The 25,500-nt window shown below is 40.3% G+C and overlaps 1 protein-coding gene across 7 annotated transcripts in view; it reads left to right on the top strand.

Moving 5' to 3' along the window:
• The window catches only part of VPS13B (vacuolar protein sorting 13 homolog B), a 629,099-nt gene that overhangs the window by 135,951 nt on the left and 467,648 nt on the right, over positions 1-25,500 (top strand). For all 7 annotated transcript variants that reach the window (XR_011855676.1, XM_072151499.1, XM_072151498.1 and 4 more), the window contains exon 17: positions 6,730-6,908. Coding sequence is in view for 6 of the 7 variants with exons in the window: in XM_072151499.1 (XP_072007600.1) it covers positions 6,730-6,908 (179 nt within the window). In the remaining variant the exon portion in view is untranslated. The remainder of the gene's footprint in view (positions 1-6,729; positions 6,909-25,500) is intronic.

Genomic DNA, 25,500 nt, shown 5'->3' with positions numbered 1-25,500 from the left:
TTTATGTTCTCTCTGTGTTTGCGTAGGTTTCCTCCGGGTCCTCTGGTTTCCTCCCACACTCCAAAACATACTGGTGTGCGCTATATAAATAAAGGAATTATTATTATTATTTGGGTGGAATTACTTCCATATCCAGATATGTTTAAAGGTAAACACATTTGTATGGGAACTAGCAAGACACATTTTGCCACCTAACAAGGCAACACGGGCTACTGGCTCCAAAACACAAGCGTTATGTCTATACTTATTTACTTTTGGGAGTAGCACTACCTCCATGCACTTAAATTGTGTTTTAAACCGTTGTTCAAGCTGTGTGAATGGCAAGTGTGAACCTAGCCATTAATGGGGTGGTGATTTAAACCTACTAGCAAGGATCTCTAAATAGACCAGGTTAAAGGGGTATTCCCATTTCAGAAAATTAATGTTATTGTTTGTATTTAAAAAAGTTATACAATTGTCCAGTATACTTTCTATATCAATTTCTCAGTGCTGTAAAAAATAAAAGAAGAAACCTGACTAACTGTTTAGAAGCCATATAAATCTTCTAGATAACCCAGTTTTCTGAATATGTTTAGTATTTTTGTTGCATTTGTCTATACCATACCTGGTTTTACCCTGTAGATTATATTACTGTATATACTCGAGTATAAGCCGACCCGAGTATAAGCCGAAACCCCTAATTTCAACGCAAAAAACTGGGAAAACCTATTGACTCGAGTATAAGCCGAGGGTGGGAAATGCATTGGTTACGGCCTCCCAGTATATAGTCTGTCAGCCCCTGTCGCATACAGCCTGCCCAACCCCTGTAGCATACATCCTGCCCAGCCCCCGTAGCATACAGCCTGCCCCGCCCCCGTAGCATACAGCCTGCCCCGCCCCCGTAGCATACAGCCTGCCCCGCCCCCGTAGCATACAGCCTGCCCAGCCCCTGTAGCATACAGCCTGCCCAGCCCCTGTAGCATACAGCCTGCCCAGCCCCTGTAGTAGGAAAAAAAATAACACTGTACTCATCTTTCCGACGTCCCCCATAGGTCCTCTTCTGTCTCAGACTGTCTCAGACAGAAGAGGACCTACAGGTGATGTCAGAAGAGTTTTGACTTTATTTTTTTCGTTGACTCGAGTATAAGCCGAGTTAGGGGTTTTGAGCACAAATGTTTTGTAGTTAATCACGGTTTCTTAATTAAACCAAAACTGATGATTGTGCTGTAAAAAGGGGTATTGGTTGTCATTAAGGATATATTACTGGTCTTTTGCAGACCCTCTATCATTGAAACATATGGCAGTTATAGAGTAATAAACGCTTTACTGTATACCCCGCGGATATTCAATGAAACCTTCAGATTTTAATACCTTTTTTTTTTTTTTAATGAAACTTTCCTGTAACCCTGTATAAGTGTATTGATATTTACGTGGTTTCTTTATAGAGGCTTCAAATGTATCTAATATGTTTGTTTATACCTGATGGTTTCCTGTAAGCTGTGAGGGCCTGTAGGCCCCGGTAATCTGCTCCCTGTACATGGACGTGCCTGGAGAGCAGTAATTTTTTTTATTTTTTACAGTAAAGAATTAATTCATTAGCTAATATCAGCTGGAAGGAGCAGGTGCGGTCCGGTGGCTTAATTACTTTTACTAGAAGTAATATTTACATTTGCGTCCTGAAATGCAGCCGGCCCCAGAATATTCTGTTTTTCTTTTATCTTCAGTCATTCCCAATTAATGAAACATTTATAGGAGGCATTTGCTGCACACATGATCCGACTTCTGATGTCGTGGCTAGTTTTCCGTCTCTTTTATAATAACACTGGGAAAAAAAAAGAAAACAGAAGTCCTTGCTGCTTTATTTCCTTGGAGGTTATTGAAATCCGCTATAAGAAAATATTTGATTTTGGATTTCACATATCTTTACAGTTTTTAATTAACTATATATGCTTTATTGCACTTTGGGGATTGCTTTTTTTGTTTACAAGGCTTTTAGATTAGAACTTGTTTCGCACCTCAAGTTACTTTTTATTTGTATTCTTTAATTTCCCCATAATCTTGCTTGGTATGTGTATGGGACTAGCAAATAATCAGAGAGCCTGTTCGTAGAGTATTTTCTCTTAGCGACCTGTAGATAGCCTACACGTGCCTGTACGAGAATAAAAATGGCAGAAAGCAAAAGGGGATTTCGATTTCATAACACGTAAGGAAATGTAACGTTTACTTTTTATATTTTATGTGTTGACTTCAGGCCGGGTGTTTAATTCAATTAATTTATTGGCCTTTTCAGAGGAGCATGATTCAGATTTTTAACAGAATTGCAAAGTCAATGTTAGCTCTTCCCCTGGATGTAGAGAAATACTGGAAGAAGCTTACGTTGCAGTTTGGAGCTCATCCCTCCAGTTTGTAGAAGCTGCTCATTGTCACTTACAGATCTAAGAAGTAAATAAAGATGAGTAGCATAGAGAAATAGGTAGGGGGCCACTAATTGAAATTGCAGTAGAGAGAGCAATGGATGGGGTTGGGGTGGGCAGCAACAGAGAGAAATAGGATAAAGATACAGAGAGATGGGACAAAGAAGGGTGGAATAAAGCAATAAGTGGGGGGGGGGATAGATGTAAACGGGGTCAACAGAGGTAAAAAAAAATGTAACAAATTGGGGGCATAGAGAGAGGAATGGGAAAAACCTACAGAGATGCAGATAAACAAGTAAAATGAAGATAAAAATTGATAATTGTCTTTCTTTTATGTCCTGTCTGTTAGTGATGATAACATTGCTCATTTTGTCCGACGCTGCACAGCAAAGCAGATATTAGTTCAGCAATAGGTAATTCTTGCTTACTGTGTATTCTCTAGTAGAATTAATGAATGGTCCAAGCTGTTGAACCAGACCAATAAGATCCTTTACTCTTCACCGTAATGTGCCATAGATCCCTACTAAGCCGATTTCCCCTTAAATCTCCTAAGGATAGGCCATCACTACAGATGAGCGAATCACCTAATATTCCCTTCTCTGAAGCATTGCTGAAGTTTCAGTTTGGCTCCAAATATATTCATTCTGAACCCATGTTGCTCCAGTTGACCTGGAAATTGTTTTATAACCTCCTCTAGTCCTCTAAAACACAGACGTTTCATGAAAAGTTCTTAACTTCTCTCATATTTTATTTTACGTATTTTTTTTATTTCCCTTTGCCAACCCCCTCCCTATAAGCTTTGGGATGAGTGACTGCAGTAACCAGCCCCCTTTTTCAAAGATTTGTCCGAACGGAGGCAGAAAAGATTAAGATTCACTTTGGTTTCTCAACTCGGACATCCCCTTTACACCTTCTTGTTGTCTACCGTTTCAATCCTACCTCTATAGCAGCGTTCCTGTCTTGATCCCCAATCCGGAGGTTCTGACGAAGATGAAGTCCGGCGCGATTCACATAGCTCATGCGCTCGATTTCCTTCATCTGTCCTTCTTCCCGGCGCCTGTAAGTGCGTGTCTTGCAACACAATTTGAATTTTAAATCCGAATAGTCCGAATCCATCGGGCTGTCCAACGACCGCGCCCCCCGATTTGCATTGCATAAAAGTCGGCGCGATTGAGGCAAAATCCCATCGCATGCGCCAAAAAACATTGTTAAATGTGGCACAAATCGGAAATCGTCAGGAAAACCCGACGAAAATGTGATCCGCGGACCCTTAGTAAATAAGCCGATTGTATTCCTTGTATTACATCTGCAGATTCTGCTGGAAAAATGATGTTTATTCCACTTGATTGTAGTATTGTAGTAAATCAAAGTGATATCTTTGGTGTATAGCTTTAGTAACAACTTTACAGATGTTTGTCTCCCCGAGGACGGAACTAAGTCCTTTTACAAAAATTTCTGCCAAGAATAAATTGTAAAGAAAACTCCTTAGCAACGGTTTAAGTGACGGTAGAAGGACTTGAGCCAGCAGGTCACCAGCTTTCATGACCTTACTTCCTACTGAATGACTAAGAAATGTAGAAGTGAAATAATAGGAGATGAAGCTGTGATTGGGACTCTCTGAGCCTCTGTAGACCAGTTGTTGGCTCAACACGCTTATGTTAAAAGTTCACGTAAAAAGCCGGATCATGTTAAATTATGTTCTTTCTGTGTCTCACTCTGATCCGTTCTTCGTTAATTTTTAAGTACATTTTTCTTTTCTACCCAGTATTAACTAATAATCTAACTAATCTGTTTACCAAGAGTAATGCATTCGGGAAATCCACCTAAAACTGCTCTGGAGCTTCAGAACCCCATTTGCCCAGGGCAGATTTTTTCACTTGTTAATTTTTGTGCAGCAGTTATGATAATGACATGTCACGTTATTTTTCTCTGCCTTCTTCACTTTCATTATGAGGCTACCTGCGCACAAAGGATTGTGTTTTGTTGTTTGTGGCCTTTTTGTCATTGGTGTTTTGAGATCCTTTTGCGCCAATAACGATGGGAAATAATTTAGCATTATAATAGACTGCTAGAGCCACCAACTTGGGCAGGGATCGGACCTGATTTATAATTTGTGGTTTGGGCATTCGGCTTTCTCACGGGGATGTGGAAGCCATTGTGTTTGAGCAAATAGAAACACACTGGGGCACATTTACTTACCCCGTCCCAGGAGTTCACAGAAAGTGCATTGTCCGTCTATAATGCTGTGTGCCGCGATTCACTTAGATCGTGCGCCCCATATCATGAATGTGTCGCTTCCTCGCTCAGGTCCGACAGAGTTCACCATCTTTATAGTGGCACATGTAAGTGCTTGGGTTTGCGACACAATTTGAAAGTTAAATCCCGAGCTCAATCCGATTCAGTCGGATCGGATCATCCAACGGCACATCCTCTAAACTGTGTCGCATGGAAGCCAGCGCAGCTGCGCCAAAAAAGGATAGCTTGCAACACAATCGCAACGCACCCGCTACTTAAATTTACTTTTGCAAGCCAATTTCCCGTTGAAAATAGGGCATAGTCTGAAAAAAGTGTGTTGCAAAGCCTTAGTTAATGTGCCCCATTGGGATTTGTGCTAGCTGTTGAACAAAATGGCCAGCTCAGGTCCCATTACAATGTTTGTGTGCATGATGGCATACTCAGGAGAAAATAGTTCTTCTCTCAGTTCCTGTGGTGCTGGTATGATGTATGTTTGGGAAAGGTTGGCCACTTATAGCAAACCTTAACAATGTAAATATTAGACTCTTATACAGTCTCCCATATTACACCTGCTAAAGGAAACCATTCTGCCTCCTGTAGCAGGACTCGAATATTTCTGTGAAGTCTCATGTCCAGGTTGCTTTCAGTGGAAGAAGGGGAGGGTACTATTAGGGTAACCCTATTATAGGTTCCCAGTTAAAATTTCCTGTAAGTTGCCAACACCTTAAAGGGGTATTCTCGTCTTGGCATTGACATTCTGTTTCATTAATTTGCCATATATAAACATTTCTTCAATATGGTCATATGGTCCCTTAGAAACAAGACTGACTTCTTCGATACGACCATACAAAGGTTTTTGTATATGAAATGTCCAGGAGTTACTACATGTCCCACATCCATCCTGTGGTAGTGATCGCTGAAGCCAGGTGGTCAGGCAGTACTGAATAGTGCATGTCTGGCCACCACTGCAAAAGTGTGGGGTGGTTGTATCCGAGGAAGATATTTGTTTTCTAAGGGACATCATGGCTACATTTATGAGATATCATCTTCACACGGTAACATTTTTTTTAATATCATCCAATTGAAGAAATGTTTACATATGGCAAATAAATTAAATTAAACGTAAATGCCCACATGGGAATACCCCTTTAAAGGCAAAGGCTCCTGCTGTCAAAAGGCAACAACATAATGGGGCACATTTACTATGGCCCTTGCGCTAGTTTTCTTGTTCTTTTAAATTGCATGCACAGGTACTTATGCAACGCAAATTAGTGGCCTTTCCGCTGCACAGTTAAACCGTGCACCAGATTTAACATGCAAACTCCGACAAAAGTGTGTCATACGCCCTATGTTAAAGGAGCACCAAAAAAAAGTTTGGTGCACTCTGTCAGGGCAGTGCATAGAGCACCAGATTCATGAAAAACGTGCACCAGAAATCCTGAATCTGGCGCCCCCTGCACTCTACACAGGAAAACTGCATTTAGTGCACTTTGCACTGTTCTTAGTAAATGTTCCCCAATGTTGTATGTTAAAAGCGAACCATCTTATTCATTCACTGTAAGCCTCAATAATAAAACTTTCTTCCTGTAAAGAACATTGCTATTGAGGCTTATAAGTCTTCCTTTAAGATAAGATGAGCTTGTTCTTTTGATGTTCAATGCTTTCATAAAAATGAATGATTTTTTTTATCTTTATTTATCTTTATTTTTTATCTTTATTAACATAAATATCCGGGACACAGTTCTAAATGCGATTGTGATTTCTTTTGTTACATTTCGACCGTACCCATGCACACTGGGTAGCAAGAAAAATAAAACAGCGCAGAAGCAAATTGGGAAGATGTTTTTGTTCTACCCACTTAGCACACTGTATACAAGGTTGTCAATGGATATATGGTTATATCCTATTGGTATTATGCAGCCTGATGAGACGCCATGTTCCACCTACCCCATCGCCAATTGCTAAAAGTATATAATGGTTTAATTCAGGATGTCTCACAATTCTTCTCTTGGTGCAGGGTTATGTGCATACTAATTGTAAATTGTAATCACTATAAACAAATCAAAATGTAACTTTAAATTGACATTTTCTTTCCTTACAGGACGAAACGCACACACGTTCCTGTCGACGAGTACATATTTGAGCTGCCTAACTTGACCATTCAAGCGACTAGAGCTCAAACCCTTCTCCTGCAAGTTATTTGTCAAAGTTGGTCTTATGGTACAAACTCATCTGGCTCTTCTGGTCTGAGCGATGCTTTACTGACTGAGGTCTTCTCAGGTAAGTACCCAATGTCCGGCTACAACTACAATAGCAAATAAAATGTCAAAGACCCTAATGTATTGTTACCCCTTTAAAAATTTCTGATAAGACCACACTTTGAGTATAAGATCCAGTTTTGGATTCCACATGCCAAAAGGATATAGTGGAACTGGAGAGAATTCATTAACCAGCAACCCAGTTACTATGTTAGTAACGAAAGGCTCGAAAAAATTGGTATTGTTCAGCTTGGGGGTAAAAAAGGAACCGATATGTTCAATTGTATATGTGGTCAGTACAAAGATCTGCCACATAATTTATTCTTTCCAAGAACTGGGCAAAGGACCAGGGGACATTCATTGTGGATTGAGGAAATAGTGAAAGGATTCTTCACAGATGTAGTAGTTGCGTCATTCAATTTCTTACAACTAAAGATTTTAATGGCAGGAAAATTGCAGCATTTAAGAAAGATTTAGGTGTCTTTTTTTAATGATTTTATTGGTATTTATGGATATTTGTGAGTTAATGTTGGCACAACAGGCCTGTTGGGCTTCTTCGCAACTATCTGTGGGATTTGGACTTCTACAGGAAAATGTTGATCCAGTGAAAATTCTCATTGCCGTGTTTTGAGTAGGATTTTAGGTGCCCATCCTATATTAGTTTTCTGTGCCTTCCTCTGGATCAACACTAATAAAAAAAAGTATAGGTTACATTTGATGAGCTTGGATGGAAGAGAATGGAAGAGATTTCAGAGTGAGTGTCTACTTTAGAAGGTAAGGGAAAAGAGCTGTATAATTTGGAGATGTATTTTCTTAGATTAAAACTTTTGGTTTGGGCAACCGTTTTGAAAGAGAGCGCTATTATTGCATTGTCAATATTTTTGATCTCTCTTCATTATTGGGTTGAGTTAATGATTATAAATTGTGTTCCGCATGGGTTAAGAGCACCACATTCAGATGTAAACAATGTTTTTTGATCCATATCATCTATCTTGTAAACCAGCCTCAAAATGACAAGATTTCCACATTACAGTTCTTTTGGAGGGTTTTGGCCTTTCTGGAATTTTATTTTACATGCTTCTGCCAGAAGTTTGTAGGTCCAACAGTGTCCATCCTTCTGTATCCATTTCCAAGCAATAGTCATGATGCTGGTGTGAACAGAGACTAAGACCTGTGCTCGGCAGGTACCTTCCAATATTAAATAGCGGATTAAATAGTACAACCAGCGTTTTTTTTTTTACTTTATTTCAGCTGTTATAACAGAAGGCAACCTTCCAGACATTGAAGTCAATAGGAGACGGAAGTTGAATAGAGACTTTTTGTTTACCTCCAGTTCGTATTTTCTGTTACACTTTGTTAAAACGGAAAACCCTGACGCAGGTGTGAACTGTGCTTTATATTGGTGTAGTACAGCATCTTCATTCACTATCGAAAGCCAATCATTTTGCATTTCAGTGGAAATAGGGAGAGTGCATGGGGTTAAGTGGCCCTCAATGGAAATAAATATTGCAAGCATTTTAGAGGCCCAGCGCGCAGAATGTAAAGTGTCGGAAAAACCTTTGATTTGGCGATTAATTGACCCAGAAATATTATGCACAAAACAGCAGATGTGTGAACTAAACAATAAAACGTAATTGGTGCCCAGCAGGCAGCGTTTGACGGACATATTTATGGGTTTGTGTACCTTAATGCCGAAAGTTCACTGAAGTTAAATCCACCTTGAAAAGTGTGACTTTTTCATTCTACCTCTTTAGCAATTAACTAAGTACAAATATTTAAAAATGGTATCTCAAATTTATTTCTTTTTTAAAATTGTATTGTACTTATTTAGAGGTAGATTAACCCTTACCGCTGCTGTGGTATTCTAATTTAAAGTTTATTATCAGCTGTGCTCCTTTTTTTGACTTTTAAAATGATCTTTATTTGTATATAACTTTATCGTGAGGGCTCCAGGTGGCATCCGGGCCCTTCTCCCCTGCAGCTCCCCCTCCTATTGTCTGATGGAAGGTTTGTGGCAGAACAGTGAAGATACTCAATGCTACAAGTTCCAGTTTTGCTTTTAATGGGATGTGACACACAATTTTGAATCTTTGTCCCTTGGAAGTAAACAAAGTTGAAGTATTGTAATTATAGGAGTGTGGCGCTTTGGTTCCATCACTATGATGCCCAGAGTCCCGCCCTGGACACTGAGGCCGATCCTTGAAACTGGACACTGTATGGTCCTTGATTCATGAGCTGACCATGGCAGTGTGATGTCCCTTTCTCACGAACGTTTATGGCAGCCATATGCTATCCGTGTGAATAGCAGGTAGCATGTGGCCATAATGCATTGTGCATGGGCACGGTTTGGTAAACGCTGTGTCACTGTATTGTACCGTACCACAGCCAGAAAAAGATAAGGCATGCTCTTGCTTTTGCTGTTAGTAGGGCGCAGCTGCAAGGCTTCGTATATAAAGCTGAGGGGTGAGCAGCGCTCACCCCCCCTTCCCTTCTTCAGCAGGCCAAAATGCTACCAGCCGAGCTTATGTTAGTGTGAAAAAAGCCTAAATATGCCTTTACTGTAAGGTCTAAACAATTATGAGCCACTTTCTTTAGTCCAGTGATAGTCCATTAAAGGAAAATTCCCTGAAAAGTTCTACAGATTTTCACAGTTCTACATCTTTTTCCTACTTTGGATCTTGCCGTCTTTATTTTCCGGCCTCTAAATCTCTGCCTGCTATTGTTAAACCTTCACGGTTGCCCATGGTTTATTACATAACATACATGTGTTAATAATAATAAAAATGTTCGTCCACTCAGCAAACATCTCAACAGAACCTGTTCTGTTGAGCAAAGTTTGAAATTGAAAAAGTTTTAGACCATTTTTAGGCCATTTTCTGTATGAAAAGGGGACATTGCTTCATGGGGAGAAGTCGGTGGACCATACATTTTATTATTGTGGTTACAGCAAACTAGACCACCTAACAGAGGGTGCAAAGTAGGACTGGACAGCCTTATACTGCACCAGATTAATCATCCGGCACCAGACAAAATTGTTAATCTGGATCGACACTTTGATGCATCCTCCCCCTTTGTCTAAATATAAGACAAGTCTAAATGTTTCCTGTTAGGTTTCATCATGTCTAATTTCTGCACTTTTTACTCTTAATTATGTTGTTGCGCGCTCCTATATAGGATTTTGTTTTATGTATCACTATCATTCCATTAATAGTGAATCTTGGCACATCCCAGGCCCTGTCCGATGTCACTGGTGCTGAATCTCATCCAGTGTAATTCTATTACTCATAGTTACAGGTGATGCCCTGCATAGTAATATATAGTGTATTCTAGTTGTATCATGAGAAGTACATAACATCTCCACAGGGTGCCACGTGCTCACGGGACACACAAAGTTCACTGATATCCACTGTATATTATACTTATCTACTGTAATATGTCATTCTCTGCTCTGGAAGGGGAGTAGAGCCGCTAATGTGTGTTTATAGAGCAGTGGAATTTCTACATACTCCCTATGTTATTTTTGCAGCTGTAATCATACTCTCAAACCAAAAGATTGATTAATCCATCCAAAAAAATATAGATAAAGTTTTCTCCTTTATAGATATTTAGAAATGGAGTGTGGAGGGTCTTTTTAAAGAATTTCCATTAAATATATCAGAATAAATGTGTAATGCATTGTTAAAAGGGTTGTCTGGCATATTATAAAAAGTTATGTATGGCTTTAGGGGGTCACAGGCTATTAAAACAATACATGTTCTACTTCCCTCCTATGATGCTCCTATTTACGTAATGTCACAGCCAGTCCCCTGTTGGTTTAGAGGCCGTAAGTGGTGTCCCAACCACAGTCGGGTACCTGCTGCAGTATTTGCTTGTGTGTTAAGCAGGCAAGTGGTAGTGGTTTGGGACAGCACTTCCATCCTCTGTAAACAAACTATCCGGGAGTGAAGTTCGGGGCCACGAGTGAACAGGGGCGCTGATGGAGGTATGTATAGGATGTTTATTGTTTTACTTGCCCCCCTTCCCCCAGGCCATGTATAGTTTTTTTTTTAAAGCCCAGAAAGCCTCTTCAAATTGGCTATTTAAAATTAATAAGGTCTCGGGGTAGGCCCTGATTTGGTAATTATTTAAACTCTTTCTCACTCTTGGATGGGCCAGCTGAGAAGAGTGTTTTTAGAGTAGTTGGATCAGAGAAACACCAAAAGAGTAGAAGTTAAAACAGGTATTTTCCATCTGTATGATTGTATTTCTTGGTGGTCTTGTTGTGTTAGTATTTTTATGCCTCCTTATTTGCAGATTGGACCACATTCCTCCTTAAAGAGCATCTACCACCAGCATGAAGGACTGTATTCAAATTATCCTGAGTGGCTCCAGGCTCTGTAGGTGTTAATGGAGCCTGGAGCCCCTCAGGCTCATTTGCATAAAGTATTTCATCCTGGTGGTAGATGAGCTTTAGCAAAAGCAAATATGTGGTTTGTTTCCATTAAATTAAGAATAGTGCCTACAGTTTTTCGCTGTAATTTATGTCATAATTTTATGGCACAAGATGCCCAGGGTCTGCCAAATAACAGGTGAAAATCAAGTTAATTTTGAATCAACACCAACCATACTGATCAAAATTTTGGCGCTTTGTTTTTAATGCTTACTATGAATTAATTAATTTATTTAAGATGATGTAACATTTTGATCTGTTTGATCTGTTAAAGGGAACCTGTCATCAGAAATTAGCTTAATAAACCACTACCACTAAGTTGTCAAACTGATGAGCAGCTTCTAGATGATGTCACCTCACTAGCCCATGAAAGAAACATCATCCAGAATATAAACTTTGAAGTGAGATGAAAATTGGTTTTATGAAGTCAAGGAGGCAGAGCGTTTAAGACTGAAGTCAAGCCTTTCCGTCTTAAAATGCCCCTTTCACGTTAATTGATTGTCCTACGTCCAAGGACATAATTGCATAATTGATCAGATCTCTTGAAGTCCGGTTGCATGATGTGAATCACATGGGAGGTGTTCAGAGGCAGGAAGAGCCTTCCTGATTTTATACATCTAACTTTCATCTAACTTCAAAGTTGATTTTCTGTATGATGCCACCATGCTAGGTCATGAAAGAAACATGATCTAAAAGCTGTTCAGCTTCTTGACAACACACTGGTAGTGGTTTATTAGGCCAGTTTGTGATGATAAGCAAAACATGTGATCCGGCTTCAAGACAAAACATTCCACCGTTGTTTTCTTAAAAATTCCAAAAGTTTATTGTCATCTCAGCATATAAGCATAAATGTACGGAGTCAACACATTGGTCGAGGAAAATTACCTACGCGTTTCGGGTAAAACCGCTACCCTTATTCATGGCTTGAATAGCCATGAATAAGGGTAGCGGTTTTACCCGAAATGCTTGAATAGCCATGAATAAGGGTAGCGGTTTTACCCAAAATGCTTGAATAGCCATGAATAAGGGTAGAGGTTTTACCCGAAACGCGTAGGCAATTTTCCTCGACCTATGTGTTGACTCCGTACATTTATGCTTTTATGCTGAGATGACAATAAACTTTTGGAATTTTTAAGGAAACAACGGTGGAATGTTTTGTCTTGAAGCCGGATCACATGTTTTGCTGGTTAATTGACTTCATCCTAGCTGGAGGAACCGTGCTCGACTAATCCACCCGGGATTGATATCACTCCAGGTGAGCTGGCTTACAACCAGTTTGTATTGATTTGCAGTTTGTGATGATAGGTTCCCTTTAAAACGTACATTTATTTAACTTGACTTTTAATGTTTTCCATTAGTGTCTGTTTACACCACTCCTGTTAGACTTCTAATTTTTCTACAGCTCCATCCAATTTTGCGTTGTTGTGGAAAACTGTGGCACCTAACAGGTTACCTGCTGTGATCGGTGCCAGTTGTCTCCTGCATAATACAGCACACACCAGCCCATGAGCCCTCTCTACGTTCATCTCTAACTGCCCTTTGACGAACCAGTACGTCAAGTTATGGGAAGGGGGATTACTCTTATTTGTATTATAGGCTGTTTTTCCTTAATATTGTCAGTTGTCCCAGTCTACTCTTGAGCCGACATTTTTGTAAGAAAATCTTTTTAAGAACCCATAACGACTAGTGTCCTGAATTATGATTATGTTTTAAGCTTAGTGTAGAGGATGACAGAGCAGAGTTAAGAAGTCTTGGTAGGACACAAACCCCTAACAAAAAAAATCTGACAGGAAAACTAATGTCAATGGATTTTTTAATGTAATTTATTTACTTTCATTTTACGGTGATTTATTACGAGAAGAGGTAAAACAAAGCTTCATCATTTTTTTTTTGTTTTTACACCTAAACCCTCATAGACTTCTTTGCCCCCTTTGGGCAGTTCATTATTTTGTTGACAACCCAGCACCATTAATCTGGGTTTGTGGGGAAAACGATTTGCAGGCCTCACACTTCATGTGCAAAGGCAATTGTCATGGGATCTGAATCCCTCCTGCAAATGGTGTCTTTAATGTTAAAATGAAATCTACTTTCCAGAGAGGAACTGTAAAACTATTTTATGCAAGATTTCATTTGGGATACCTTAATGGTTGAATAATAAATTTTACCTCATAAAAATGAAATTCAATAATACAGTAGCTTTTCTCAGTGCAGTAGCATCTGGTTGATCCTCCTGAGAGCCAATATTTTCCAACTCATTAGGATCATGTCGTTCTGTATGTCGTCAACATTGGGTTAGCCAAGCTACCTTTACTTACATAACCGCCAAACTATTAAATAGGTCTCTTGTGGAGTGAAGTCAAATATTCCTCTTATTTTGCTTGTGCTTTGGAAGAAGAGAAGAAAATGTACGTAGTGTAAGACTTAAACATCTGGTCCAAACCACATCAGGGTAAAACTGAGGAAAGTAACAAGATTCCCTATTCCTCCCAGGTGTGCTTATAAAACAGACTGGAGTCTCTGCATAGTTCTTTAACCACTTAAGAAAAAAAAAAAAAAGAGGGAAAAAAAGAAGCCCTGGGAGTTGGGACAAGTGGGCCGCATGCCTCTGTATTCAGAATGACAAACAAAAAGGATCATTGACTCGAGTATGACATAAACGTTTTCCTTTCCCCCCCCGTAATGTGCCAGCTGTGATTCTCCGTGTTTTAACTTGCGGAGATTTGCCAAGGTCGGTGCTTATTTACGTCTTTTTAAAAGTAAAACAGCAAGGCCGTGCTTTTGTGGCGTAATTGTTGGGAGTGGTGAAGTTGAGCTGTGCGAAATACTGGCAGATGCCATGTTTTCTGAAATGAATTCCCTTGGGGACCACATTTCCCTCCCCCTCGCTTCCTGTTCTGGTTTTCTGTATTTTAATATCAAACTTTTAGTACAAACTTTTAGCTTATTGATGGCTACAGGTGTGCTTTCACCTCAATGTGAAGGTAGGGTGATGATAATTAGAGGCTGATGTCATTTTTCTCTTTGAACGTAACTTTTTTCCAGTTTACAAACTTTTTTTTTTTTTTGGTGAAGACGTACTTAGGAGTTTGCATAACTTCAGCTAGTCATACTACCACAATCCATCTTTTCCCAGACTAAAGGGGATTTGATGCTAATACAAAGTTTTTATAGGGTAAGTATAACCCTAATAGTAACACCCATCATATTATCCTGGTAAAATCACCTGGACCAACGCGTCATGTTGGATTCGGGACTTCCTGTGGCATCCCGTGTCTTGCTAGTTTATGGAGAACGAAGGAGGCACACCTTAGACTTTTCACAAAGATAATACCATTCTTTTTGGTTGGCAGGAGTTTAAATAGCAGGAGAAACTGAACCTCATCACTTTTGAAAAAGTGGGTGAAAGCGTACCGTAATTGGCTTCTACGAGTTTCACAAACCAATACACCAGAAAACTGAATTGAAAGCTTTCTCAGATTGACCCTAGTCCCTACTCAATTGTAGGAATCTTGGTTACTTAATTTGTAATACCGGCATTGATGCTTATCCCCTTCCCCCCCAAGTGATAATTCTTTGACATATAGAGGGGTAGGTGCATACATTCGGATCTTGATGCAGAAACTTCCACCTCTCATTCAGATTTTGTTCCCCTCTTTTATAAAAAGCAACATCACCTCTGTTCATGTACTATCTACCCGAAACATTTAGATTTTTTTTCCTATTCATGTAAATATCCACTTCTTGTTTATTAACCCTTTTAGAACTTTCTCAGTTGAAGTAACGAAATTCCACAGAGGGAGCATTGCACTGGTTGGACTGCATTACCAGACATACTATTAAATTGCTTTGTGCGATTCTAAATTATCAGCCCATGGTCTGTCGCTGCCGGTTTGTCATTGGCGTGTGACTTTCGCTCACACCTTGATGATGAAAGGAAAAGACTGCCGTAGTCGCAAACAATGGAATGGGACCTCCCCCATAATTTGTGGTTCAATCTGTCGGCCTATAAATAGGGCTTTGGAAAACAAAGTTGTGTGTATGGGCCAATTGAAATACATGGGAGCTAATGCTTGATACCATAAGTAGCAAAGATGGGGAATAAACTAAAATTCCAACTGTGCTACAATCAGTGGTGCACACAGTTGCAATGATTGAGATTGTGAAAGCTTCTCTTTAAACATGGTTCCAGTTTTTCTGCAATGGCCTTTTGAATGTTCCTTAAAGGAAACCTACCACTTGAAGTGGCAGGTTTCAGATGGAAATACCAGGCACCAGCTCAGGGTGAGCTGGTGCCGGAGCTTATTTTTGTTAGTGTTTTAAACCGCGGTATCGCGGTTTAAAACACTTTTTAAACTTTATAGGCGGCGCAGGCAGGTACGTGCTCGGCGCTTACCATGCGCGCGACCGTGCGTGCGGCTACATAGGAAGTGAAGGAGAGCCGCGCGCATGGTAAGCGCCGAGCGCGTACCTTCCTGCGCCGGCTATAAAGTTTAAAAAGTGTTTTAAACTGCGATACCGCGGTTTAAAACACTAACAAAAATAAGCTCCGGCACCAGCTCACCCTAAGCTGGTGCTCGGTATTTCCATCAGAAACCTGCCACTTCAAGTGGTAGGTTTCCTTTAAAGGAGATCTATCATTAAAATCAAGCCCGATAAACCAGGTACCCTTACTCATAGATCCAGGCATAATGGCTATGTTAGTCTTATAATTGTTATCCTTGGCCTCCTTCTAAAAATCAACTTTTAAAATTATGCTAATGAGCCTAAATGCTCTGGTTTATTTACTAGAGCCCCTCTGTGCTGCAGCTTTACAGGCTGTAAAATGAGCAGGACATGTCTCCCCCAACCCCCCACTCTCATCTTTGTCCGTATGTCTGTGTAATCAAGCAGCAGGAAGTGCCAGGTTAGGCGAGACTTGCTCTGCACAGTGTAATCAGAGCCCAAAAGACTCATTAACATAATTTAAAAAGTTGATTTTAGAAGGACGAAGGCCACAGATAATAAATATAAGGTTACCACACCCATGGTGCCTGGATCTATGAGTAAGTGTCCTTTGCTTTTCATGCTCGATTTTGATGGTAATTGTTTCATGCTCTAGTTATTTATTTCCTCTTGTGGTCTTACATGCTTATACACTTTCTAATATATTGAATGCAATACCACAACCAGTGCATTAAGCCATAAGGCCACCGCCCATTGTCAGTTTTCCTTTCCAGGCATCATGGATATTTGTTCATGTGAAAAAGAGAAGAACATAATTAACTGCAAGTAAAATTCTCGTTTTATGCTCTCTGGAAACAGAGCTTTAAAGGGTCTGTGTGTTGGTCAAAACAATTATATCTAATCCTCATAATAAATTAGCACAGTAAAAAGTCATTGTAGAATGTGTGAGAGTTTCTTGCAGGATAATGAAATAAACATGGCTAATAAAAACAGTGCATAAAAGACACTGAGTTAATCTTGCTAACTGTGAGCTATGAAAATGTTTCAAAATGCTCTTTTCTTTTTTACATATATAAATAATTGCATGCACAGTTTTTTGAAGAAGAGAAAGGACATCCTTGTAATTGCAGCAGGGATCAGTATATAAGCTAGTGTTTTATGTTTTAACTTATCTGTACGTTCAAGCCTGTAGCACTGCTTCCTATGGAGAGGGGAGGGATGAGGAGCACTCACCCCTCCACCTCTCCAGGCAAACCTATGCTACATTGGCCCAGGTGTAGCATGTGTGTGTAAAAGCAGCCTTAGGCAGCACACACCAGCGCACGGGAGAGGAGGAGGGGGTGAGCGCTGCTAGCCCTCGCCCCTCTCCATTGATACATGTCCTATCTTTTCCCCGGGTATGAAACGGTATGGTGCTGCACGTATGTTACACCGTACTGCTCCATGCTCCAATTGCCGGCCTATATACGTCCCCCAACGGTCGTACAACGGTTGTGAGAATATAGACCTGGCTTAGGCCCCGGGTTGGATTGCGTTTAGAAACTAAATTTAACCATGACCTTGAGGGTCTCTACCTGATAGTATATGTGCTTCAATTGTGAACGCAGCCTTACTACAGGGTACCTGATGCTTATCAATCCCCACCTGTCCATGCCTCCTTTGTAATACTTTTGGAAAGGATATTCTTGCACAGGAACCAATTTGTCATGCAAATGAACCATACACTTTTAGACAAAATGTATTAATTCATTATACTAATTCAAACTTTAATTGGTCGGTCTTTCATGTGTTTTCAGGAAGGATTGAAGAACCACCTATACAACTTATTTAACTAATGTTAAAAACTTTATCTTTCACCTTCTCTGTGCTATACCCAAAAATGACAATTTTAGGGCAAATTTTTTGGGCAGAGTTAAGACACTAGCTCTTTAAGATGGATATTTTAAAGGGAGTCTACTACCACCCCAACTTATTTTATACCTTTGGTGTTCCCCAACACAAAGAACTTTAATTTGGACTCCAATATACTGGACAAAGATGGATAATCTGTTTTCATAAAAATAACTTTCTGAACTCAGTTTGGAAATGCAGTTTGTTGTGCAATTAGGACATGGACATCAATAGCTGAGTACTGCTCCATCACATCTACCCTTTCCGATATTTGTATGGTGGTGCTTCATGCTTCTTGGCACATCTGGCCTGGCTGGAATTTATATGGGTGGTTTTCCCAACCTGCTCCAGCCTAACATGGGATGTCATTGTGATTTAAGAGGAAGTGGCATTAGTTGGTCAGAAGAGGCACCTGATTAGCAACAATTAGCTACTTCAAGTCTTAGAGGTTCTGCTCTAGTGGAAATAGTCAATAACACTAAATTTATAGGGCCTGATGAAGGCCTGAGTACCAGGCCATAATGTGTTTTAATATTCAATAAAGCCAAATCATATTATAATCTACACTTTGAATGCATCAGTCATTGTGGAGCACTGGATACCTTCATCTACCAACCTGAGGGTTATTCGTTACGTCCTCGTTTGCTCCTTGGTAGCTAGAGAAGGTTGGTCGTTGAAGGACACAGACAGCTACATCTACAAGCGCTAATTTACTATTGACAGGTGAGTCCAACCACCTACCATTTTAATTTTGCTTTAAATGAGGGGTTTTACCTTTTACTCCTCCCACAAGGAGTCCCTGGTGTTTATCAGGTAATACCCTATATTGCACCTGGTGGGAGTTGTTGGTCGTTGTTAAGGCCCCAGGTAGAGGTGTTGAGTGCATGACTTCATCTGTTAGTCCTCCCCACCTTTTGATTTGAAAAATTTAAGAAACCTTCTGGGATGATAGAATTGCAATAATATATATATATATATATAATTTAAAGACTGATCCTCTGCCCACTTTGAGCTCTCTGGATGCTGAATTTAGTCTTAGGCTGTAATGATCAGCTTTAAGGGGTCTGTAACAAAGCTTTATTGTTCAACCTTGTTAGCACAACAACTATAAAGTATATCTGTTCTGACTTGCATATAAACTCAACACAACATAAGTACAAACCTAAAGAACCTATCTTGTTCATAATCCGGGGACTGCCTGTATATGCTTTTCGACATATATTTTTCTTGTGCAAATCTGGTAACTTGTGCCTTGAGTTGCCAAGGAATTTTCCTGAGCTCAAGGTTCTTAGCAATGTTTCTTTTGACTTCAGCAGTTATGGATTCCATATTTTTGTTGTCCACGCTAAGCATAATTGCAATCACCATACGATAAATGGAGCACAAGCCGTGTGTTGCTGGGCCTGGTCACTGTGCCTCATTATAAAAGATATACGAGTTTGGCTTTCTCTCCATACAAATCTTTCTAGAGTGGAAATGCTCTGCTGATTAATTTTTAATACAGCTGTTGAGTTGTTCTAAAAAGAGACCCGCAAGAAAGGATTGCTTTCCGTTTTAACCCATGTGTTGCCTAGTAATGCCGGCTGTACTCCTGCACGCCAGCTATATTTATACATTGAATTAATGAGGTAGCGGTGACTTACAATCTGCTAAGTACTCAATGCGGTTCAGGTGACATAATAAACCAACACAGTGCAGCAGGAATCTCTTATGATGTCACCTGACCCACGGGGCCTGATTACCACTGTAGTGTTTTTTTGGTATTCACACCTCAATATATTTTACAAAACATGAATGACTTCTGCTCTATTAACAGGTGATTCACTATATTAATGTATTGTAGCAAGAATGAAATGGCTGTTTAGAATTAACTTATCGGTAGCTTTAATTGTTCACTTTATGCATAAGATATTTAGCAACTGATTTCTATTTTAGTTTCACCACCACTTGGCTTCTTTGTAGGTAGTAAGGCCAAAGTATTTAAATAAGATTGGGGACAGGGACCGGTTTGGCAAGCTCTATGTAGCGCTGCATAATCTATATGCGCTATATAAATAAAGGAATTATTATAATAATAATCTGAATGTGGGCATGAAGCATTGGACTACTATAGAAGACATTGTCCAGGTTTTGAAAAACAAACTGAAAGCATGTAGCAGTGTTCCTAAATATGGACTACCCCTTTAAAAGGGTTGTCTCAAATTTAAATGTTATCCACAATGCTCATGATAGAGTATAAATAAGTAAGTGGAATGGATGTCTAGTTTCCCATAATGAATAAAATCTGTTAAGAGAACAGCCAGGAATGCCTGGCTTGATGACAAATTATTTTGTGAGCTGTAGCCATGGACAAACCTCTCAAGACATGGAAAAAATTCAAGCCCTGAACCTAGCACAACCTCTGTACCTGTCTACTTGCCGACCCTGTGCTAAACTGCAAAAGACAACTGGGTGCCTACCCTGGGTTTGTGGACAGAAGAGTAAAAACGGTAAACAAGAGAGACGATACAGACGATAAGTGAGGTCAGGCATACCAGGTTGAAAAAGCAAGATGGTGGCCAGGTACAAAATTATAAGGTTGTAGAGTAGTCAAATCATGCAAGCAGCAAGCACAGAAGCAATAGAATAATAAAGAGCCAGAAGACTTGTCTAACAGGCACTGAATGAAGACACAGGTGAGTTTAAATGGAGGGTCTGGACACAACCCAGCAATTGGTTCAGCCATCTGTGACACACCCACAGCTCAGAGAGGCAGCAAGAAGTCAATGACTCAGCCCTGTATAGGAGCCACTTGAGTGTAGTACTCATCCCGCAGAACTAGAACCTGCAGAACTATAAAGCATTGTGTCATTGATTGGTGGTTATTTATAACCCTCAATTAAATTTGCATAAATCATATGAAAAAGTGTTGTATACTTTAAAATGCTTTGCCGGTTTCATGTGGCTCTGTGCTCTAAGATGGTAAAAGAAGGATCAGGTTGATAAAATTTTTTAAATAGGAGGTAAGTTGCTAGAAGAGATGTCTGATAGCATCTTTCTTCACTGAGAACACCTCCTTGCTGAAATACGCCAAGTGTGCATGTATGTGCCTTTATATGGCGTCTGTGCATGAATAATGTAAAGTGTTTAGTTACTTTTATTCTACCAGCTGTAAAGCTACAATAACAGGATGACTTTTTACTTAATTGTCATTTTTCATAAGGAGAACTTTTACTTCCCGACCCTAGTCACAAGCTTATCAACAAGTTCCCTAAACTGTACTGAAGAGACCCTACCAGATGGAAACAGCGCTTTCTACAGTTGGGAATCTGTTCCTTCTGGAATAGATATGCGGGTTTGGTTTTAATCCCGCATCATGTCATTAGGCTTCTTGAAGGTCATGCTTGATGTCAAGGGAGCTGCCTTACAAGGTACCTAAAAGAGGCGTGGTTTTCCTTATCCCATCCTGGAAAACTTATTTGCATGTTTTCCCATTGATATGGGACAACATTCTGAACAGTGGGGTCTGTTTGATGCATGACAAATCTGTTGCTCTGTTGATGCTTTGATTGTACTTTATGCAGCAATACTACTGTATTGCAGTATATGGGAATTTTACATTATATCTATTGAAACTTGCCACAGACAGGTTTTAATAGATATAAACAATAAGCATATTCTGAAGGCACCTGGCAGAGAGGAATGGCCCAATGGTGTGGGTGTCTTTCCATTTATATAACTTTCAGAGAAAGTAAAATAGGCCTTCATATGCTGTGACATATTTAGGCTACCTTTTAACTACTGTTCCTTCCGTCCGTTAAAAAGTAAAGAAAAGTGGATTAACAGAGGTTTAATGCATCGATTAAACATCCCATTGAGATCAATGTAAATTTTATGTCATCTGTAATGTTCCGTTTAGGCAGGTATCATTTTTCTGTGTGTTTTTTGGACGCAAATCGATGACATAAAATTTAAATTGATGTAAATGGGATTTTTAACTGATATGTTAAACCTCTGGTTTTTTTTTTAACCTTTTAACGAAGTAAGGTAGTGTGAACTTAGCCTTAGATAACTGTTTTGGAATTGTTAAAAGTCCACAGAGTTAAATCTATTCGCCATCCCTTGTCTTGGATCTCTGCTGTGTAATGCGACTATTGCTCCTGCTTAGCTCCCGAGCAGATTCCATGTTTACAGAGATGACAACTAAGGGTTAAAACATCTGTGGTACCGTTTTGAGAACTAGGTAAAGAAGTGGTCTTTTGGCGAGCATCTTGTCAGCATCTTGTCTTTGTAGGGGTCACCAAATACATTCTCGAAAATTCTAGAAAATTCAATTAAAATTGTAAGAACACTCCAAGTAAAATTGGAGGATCGTGTTTTAGAAAGAAATATTTTTTCATTATATGAATTTAGTGATATTTTTTCTTCTGTGGGCAATAAATGTTCTTTTTTTATGTATTCTATTTCATACTTTCGTTACTCAAGCCAAGAAACATGTTTGGCAGGAGATATGAATTTTTCTTACATTTTCCTTTGGTATTTAGAATTAATTTTATTCCTATTTTGGAACTGACTTAATAAAGTGTATGCCATGATATTAGCAAAAAATGGCCACTAGGAGAGGAGGTGAAATATTTTTGGCTACACAGGGCTAGTTTTCCATGCCTTGTCAGTGTGTGCTTACTGGTGTGCAGCACATTCACATATGACTGGTGAGACTACTCGGTTCCTTTCATCTTGCTTTAAAGAGGACCTGTCACCTGTAAAAACGTAAGCAACTCCTAGTGCTACAACAGACGCAGCAGTGTTACACTGCTAGCATTATCGGAAACCTCCAGTAACGCTAGGAAACACTGCTATACTGTACAATAGAAAACGCTGGACTGCGCTGTAAGCGGTTGGGCGCATTCATGAGGGGGTCGGATTGGGGGGGGGGCGACTGCCACATGAAACTCGTCAGTTACCGCCGGCCTAGGGAGAAGGAGGGGTGGTCCGGTGGTGAAGCAGCGCCTGGGACCACTCCCTCATGAATACACCCAACCGCTTATAGCGCGGTCCGACTATTTCTATTGTTGTAGCACTAGGAGCTGCTTACTTTGTAAGCAGCTCTTAGTGCTGGTTTTATAGGTAACAGGTTCTCTTTAACTCACACATTTTTGGCGCATTGCAATTTTTGGGCTTTTTGGGGACATTTTGAAATGACCGCCAAACTTTTTTTTTCATCAGTAATACACATTTATCTGCTATTCCAGATGTGCTAAATATTGCAACAAACTCCAGATGAAGCCATACTTTAGGAAAACTTAGAAAATGGAAAGAAGCGACTTGAGACATTTGTTCGACATTTTTGAGACCTATATAACAAATGGCTCAAAAAGTTATCTGAAAAAAACCCCATTTAACACAAATAAAAAGTGAGGTTGATAAATGACCATAGTAGCAGACAGAAAAAAAAAACCGTTGGACCCCAACGAACCCATCTCCTAAACCTATTACTGAGACCCCAGCGAACCTCCAGTTAGGCTCTATGCTGTGCATAGGGCCAAACATGAATGGTCAAAACAATGACCGCACTTGTCATAGCCTCCTATGCCGTATCCTACGCCCAGGTACGTCCCAGGAGACACAGCCGTGTTCATGGGGCCTCCAAACAAAGCTCCCTATCTTATCTTTCATCAAATGATGTAAAAATAGTGCTGCATATAGCGAGATATATTCCATATGAACCCAAGTGACTTTAATTTTTGGCATTGTGGTCCTTTGGGTGATGGTCTCTATCATGTGACTGAATTCACGCCACATTTTGGTTTGTGTTCTACAAAGAACGCAGAACAAAGAGAAGAATAGGTGCTAAGAATTACAATTAAAGGGCACCTACCACCACAAATCTACCTATAAAGGTAGATTGGGTGGTAGGTTGATCAATGGGACGTGAGGATAGCCCTTTTAAAGGCTAATCCTCACGTCCCTGCACTTTTTTAATAACTTTAATTTGGTATTTATTCAAATTTACTTATGCGGCTACCGGGGCGTGGAGTAGCCGCATATGAGATTACACGAGGCGGCTACTCCACGCCCCGGTAGCCATTTTACCCCTCCTACTCACCCATCTTCGGCGCGCAGCTCCGCGTAGCTGCGCGCCCTCGTCCGGCGATCCTGCCGTCTGCGCATGCGCAGAAGAGCAGTCCCGCGCCTGCGCGGTCACAACTCCGAAACAGGCGCGGGCCTGCTCTTCTGCGCATGCGCAGACGGCAGGATCGCCGGACGAGGGCGCGCAGCTACGCGGAGCTGCGCGCCGAAGATGGGTGAGTAGGAGGGGTAAAATGGCTACCGGGGCGTGGAGTAGCCGCCTCGTGTAATCTCATATGCGGCTACTCCACGCCCCGGTAGCCGCATAAGTAAATTTGAATAAATACCAAATTAAAGTTATTAAAAAAGTGCAGGGACGTGAGGATTAGCCCTTAAAAGGGCTATCCTCACGTCCCATTGATCCACCTACCACCCAATCTACCTTTATAGGTAGATTTGTGGTGGTAGGTTCCCTTTAAACATCAAATGTGTAAAGAAGTTTGCCTTACTTAATTGTTATCTACTAAAATCCTGATAATTTGGGATCTTATCTGTGCTGGTCTTGCATGGATCCTGCTACTTGATGATTTTTTGTACATGGAAATTCCAGGAACAGCTAAGCCCTGCTGTCATAGAGAAATCACATTTCGATGTGGGACAGCCCCTTCCCATTTTTCGTAAAACTTTGAGAACTAGAACTCCTTGTTAAAATAAATAATTTAAAAACAAATTCCACCAAGCGGTAAAAATTGCAATATTTTGCTCAAACTGTCCATTAAGCTTCCATAATCAGATTGAAAAGCAAGAGTAGTAAAGTAAATAGCAAAGTGTCTCAATACATAGTGTATGTGAAGAAAGAGCAGAACCTGACACAGACGGATTTTGCTGCAGATTCTCTGCAGACACTTTACTGAAAAATTCAGGTACATATGAGCTTTCTTCTTTATTTTATGACATCTATTATATTGTTGTTGCTTATGGCTATGAATGACCTTGTATCTAAAGGGAATCTGTAAGCAGTTTTGAATGTACAAAGTTGCAGACATTGTAAGACATTCATAGACATTGTAGTTCATAAGGCTGGCAAGACACGCAAGTCCATCAAGTCCAACCTTTAAGAATTAAACAAATTTTTTCCCCATAACCCGTGATATTTTTGCTCTCCAAAAAGTCATCCAGGCCTCTCTTGAACATGTACATAGAGTCCGCCATAACAACCTCAGAGAGTTCTACCATAAATAATCCCCATCTATGTTGTCTAGGGTGATGATAGGCCTGTCTCTTCTTTAGGTGTAGAGGATGCTACCTGTCTATTGTTATGGTAGAACCACGTCTCCTCTAGGTGTACAAGATGCCCCCTATCTATGGCATTTGTAGAACCGCCTCTTCTCTAGCTGTAGAAGATACCCTCTGTCTGTGGTGATGGTAGAACCTCTGCTCCTCTAGGTTTAGAGGATGCCCCCTGTCTATGGTGATGGTAGAACTCGCCTCTCCTCAAGGTGTAGAGGATGTCCCCCATCTATGGTGATGGTAGAACCGCCTCTCTGCTAGGTGTAGAGGATGCCCCCTGTCTATGTTGATGGTAGAACCAATTCTCCTCTAGGTGTAGAGTATGCCCCCTGTCTATGGTGATGGTATAACCGCCTCTCCTCTAGGTGTAGTGTATGTCCCCTGTCTATGTAGATGATAGAACTGCTGCTCCTCTAGGCGTAGAGGATGTCCCCTGTCTATGGCGATGGTAGAACCACATTTCCTCTAGGTGTAGAGGACGCCCCCTGTCTATGGTGATGGTAGATCCTCCTCT

Source organism: Engystomops pustulosus, chromosome 5 (assembly GCF_040894005.1).
Source record: "Engystomops pustulosus chromosome 5, aEngPut4.maternal, whole genome shotgun sequence".
NCBI classification, from domain to species: Eukaryota; Metazoa; Chordata; class Amphibia; order Anura; family Leptodactylidae; genus Engystomops; species Engystomops pustulosus.
This window is presented reverse-complemented; position numbering and strand designations above follow the sequence as displayed.